This window comes from Martes martes (assembly GCF_963455335.1).
Source record: "Martes martes genome assembly, chromosome: 10".
Taxonomy (NCBI): Eukaryota; Metazoa; Chordata; class Mammalia; order Carnivora; family Mustelidae; genus Martes; species Martes martes.
The window spans coordinates 16,658,674-16,662,376 of record NC_137898.1 but is presented as its reverse complement, the minus strand read 5'-3'; the positions used below and the strand labels follow the sequence as shown (position 1 = coordinate 16,662,376).

The 3,703-nt window shown below is 34.5% G+C and overlaps 1 protein-coding gene across 1 annotated transcript; it reads right to left on the bottom strand.

The window, feature by feature from the left end:
• Positions 1-999: 999 nt before the first annotated feature.
• LOC308351578 (olfactory receptor 4C46-like) lies at positions 1,000-1,932 on the bottom strand (the record flags this gene model as incomplete). Its single annotated transcript, XM_080817378.1, has 1 exon — positions 1,000-1,932. One exon carries the CDS (start codon positions 1,930-1,932, stop codon positions 1,000-1,002), a length of 933 nt encoding a protein of 310 aa, XP_080673504.1.
• Between the last annotated feature and the right edge of the window lie 1,771 nt (positions 1,933-3,703).

The following is a 3,703-nucleotide window of genomic DNA, read 5'->3' as shown; positions in this document are numbered from 1 at the left end:
GCAAGATTGAGCAAAGGGTTCAGATCACACATAAAGTGATCTATGACGTTAGGGCTACAGAAGTGTAAAGGGATGATAAAGAAGATTTGTATGGTTGCATGTAGGTGACAGGAAAAATACAAAATGATTCTGAAGCCTACAAGGAAATTTAGAAACAGGGTATAATATTCTTCACCTACCCCTTAAGGGTTCAGTGGGCCATTGCTTTCATATTCTTAAAGTAGTTATATACCACAATATTATAGTGGACATATTATCAACTAGGATAAATAAAATTGAGCAAGTTATTAATGAAATGGCCATAGAATTTAGTTATAGAAAATTAATTAATATACATATAATATATAATTATATATAACTACATATAATTCTGATATATAATACATGCATATAACATGTGTATGTATGCTATATATAATATAGACATAATATAATATCCTATATTTTATATTATATATATGTGGTATCAGACAATTCCTTAGTTCAATAAATTATATATGTTATAATCATCTTCGTATCATCATTATCTGGCACTGTACCACAGCATTTAAGAGCATGTCTTGAGAAATCAGGTAGATTCTTATTACTAACTCTTCAGTCTACTTATTTTGATACTTTCCCCTTTCTGTTTCCTCACCTATAAAAATGGGGATAATGGTAGTACCTCTCTCTTTTGATTGTTATAGAGATTGCTGCTCAATGCCAATATATTTTTAATTATTAAATTATGATGACAGCTTAGGAATCTATACATATGCATGAAGCTAGTAAAACAAACCCCCAATTTCATAGAATTGTCCAAATATGCAAAGAGTGATCCTGGGTCAGTGTTATTTTTCCTTTTCTTGAACTTATTTCTGTTCTTTTCAATGCAAAATCTTTGATCCATAGCAGTTGTTTTTTTTTTTTTTTCATTTTATAGTTATCCCTTGTCAAGATCATCCAAAATGTCCTTCTGATCTTTGCTTGAGTTGAATCAATATGGAGGTATAGGCACATTTATTTGTTACCTAAAATAGATTTCTTACTACACAATTTCCTAATGGCATTTTTCATTTGGTCATTTCTCAAGGTATAGATTAAAGGATTTAACATGGGCGTTATTGTAGTATAGAACAAAGCAACTGCTTTATCAATAGATAAAGTAGCTGCAGGTCTCATGTACACAAATATGCAGGGCACAAAGAATATGACAACCACTGTGATATGGGAGACACAGGTGGAGAGGGCTTTGCGCCTCGCCTCCAAGCTGTGGTTCCTTAGGGAGCGCAGAATGACCACATAGGAGACCATCAAGAGGAGAAAGTTTAGCAGACAGATGAAACCACTGTTGGCAGCAACGAAGAGCCCTAGAGTGTGGGTATCAGTGCAGGCAAGATTGAGCAAAGGGTTCAGATCACACATAAAGTGATCTATGACGTTAGGGCCACAGAAGGGCAAAGGGATGATAAAGAAGATTTGTATGGTTGCATGTAAAAAGCCTCCCACCCACACCACTACCATTAGCAGGCCACACACCCGCCGATTCATTATGGTCATGTAATGCAATGGCTTGCAGATGGCCACATAGCGGTCATAGGCCATCACAGTAAGTAGGATGACATCAGCACCTCCAAAAAAATGTTCTCCAAATATTTGGATAATACATGCATTGAATGGGATGGTCTTCTTTTCACGGAGTGATTCTATGATCAGTGTAGGGGTATTGACAGAAGAGTAACAGGCATCAATGAAGGAGAGATAGGCCAGGAAAAAGTACATGGGAGACCCTGATAATGGGCTGGCAGTGATAGTGACCACGGTGAGCACATTTCCTACCAAAGAGATGATGTAGATAACCAAAACCACAGCAAATATGATTTTCTGCATCTTTGGATTCTCTGTGAGCCCCAGTAGAACAAACTCTGTCACGTTGTTCCTATTCTCCATCATTTCATATTATGATTAATTACGTTACCTGAAAAAGAAATCCCTTTTGATTAATGTAACCTTGACCTTATTGAATTTTTTTTTCATCTGATAAAGAGTAAATATCTAGATTCTATGGAGTTGTGGATTCTTATAAGGTTTTTGAGAAAGAAAGGAGTTCTGAATTCTTGAAGATCCTCTGTGCACACATCATTTTCTGAGAACTATCTGTTACCTTTAAGTGATGATACTGGTAGCTAAGTTTGAAAAGAATGTGTGGAAATGAATGTCAAGGCTATGCATATACAGCTAGGAATTTTTCCTTTATCCTTAGAAATAGGTACCCATAGAAGGTAATTGAGAATATTAATGGAAGGATGAACAGGAGTTGGAGGAAACATGACTCTTCTTGCATACAAGTTTGGTGAAGAATTTTGTGTGCCTTGATGAAGTCACCTGAGGTTCAGTAAGGGAATGCAAGTCAGTGACAGAAAGCCCAGTATCAGATTATTTATAATAGTTGACAAAAAGTATAACACATTGTTTCTTACGAGAATGTAATAAAAGTCTCCAGGTGCTACTATAAAAGAATTAGTAATACATGTTGTCAAATCCAATAACATTTTAATAGCTGATAAATATGTCTTTAATGATTGATTGTTATGTGTATGACATGAGAGTAACCTGTATAGTTAGTATTATTTCACCCATTTTGCATATGAAGTAGTAATTGCAGAGATTGATGTTAATAGTAATAATAATGATAGTATCAACTAAAACTTACTAGTTACTTGTTGTGTTCTGTTTTTACAGAACACAAGAAATGTGGATGTTTAATCCTCTGTACAAACCTGTGAGATAATTACCACTATTATTTTATTCTTCTTTACATAAGAGAAAATACAAACATAGAGAAGAAGTTAAGGATCCTGCCCAAGATTAAGCAGATAATAAAAGACAGAACCAATATTAGAACAAATTGTATTTGTTAAATTTTCCCCCAAATTTTTAATCCTTGCCCTACATTGTTATGTAATAATAAGCCCGATGTTAAACCAGTAATCTGCTTTTGACATGGCCATCATAATTATAATGACTTTAATGTGATTTCAGAAAATTATAGATGAGGAAATTTCATGAACATATACACACACACTGGAATCCCTAAATATTAATAAAAATGTGGTGCTAGTTTCATTGAATTGAACTTTTACCTTGACTTCTAACACAGTTCCATTTTCTCCCTTCCCAACCCCTTTATAAACAATGGGTCCCCAGATTTTTCTACACAATGTTGAAAATGACTACCACAGTGGTTAAGTGTAGTGTATTGGTTTAAAAATCAGAGGGACTAGATTGGAATCTTGCTATTGAACTTGCCACTTATTTTATCCATGTTATAGTTCTTGGCAACTTAAATCTTTGCTGCCTCATCTATAAAGGGAGAATGATCATATCCATATCCCAAGTGTTATGAGAATCGATTGAGGAAACATATATTCACATACCCACCACATTATTGTGGGCACATAAGAACTTTCACCTATTTTTGTGACTGTGTATGAACCTAGGAGATAGGAAGAATTGGTATTTTGAGTGAAATACAAAAAAACATTAAATCATGCATTAAGGCGAGGAAGAGTCATCTCCCCAATTTTACTTTTCAAGAAGCCACAGAGACATTATCCATAGCAGTTAACCTCAGGAAGGACTGTCCATGGCCATTGTTGGATGATTTATGACTGATGATTTATGTTATTTATTACTGATATTTATGTCTTTTCTATGTGTGAAG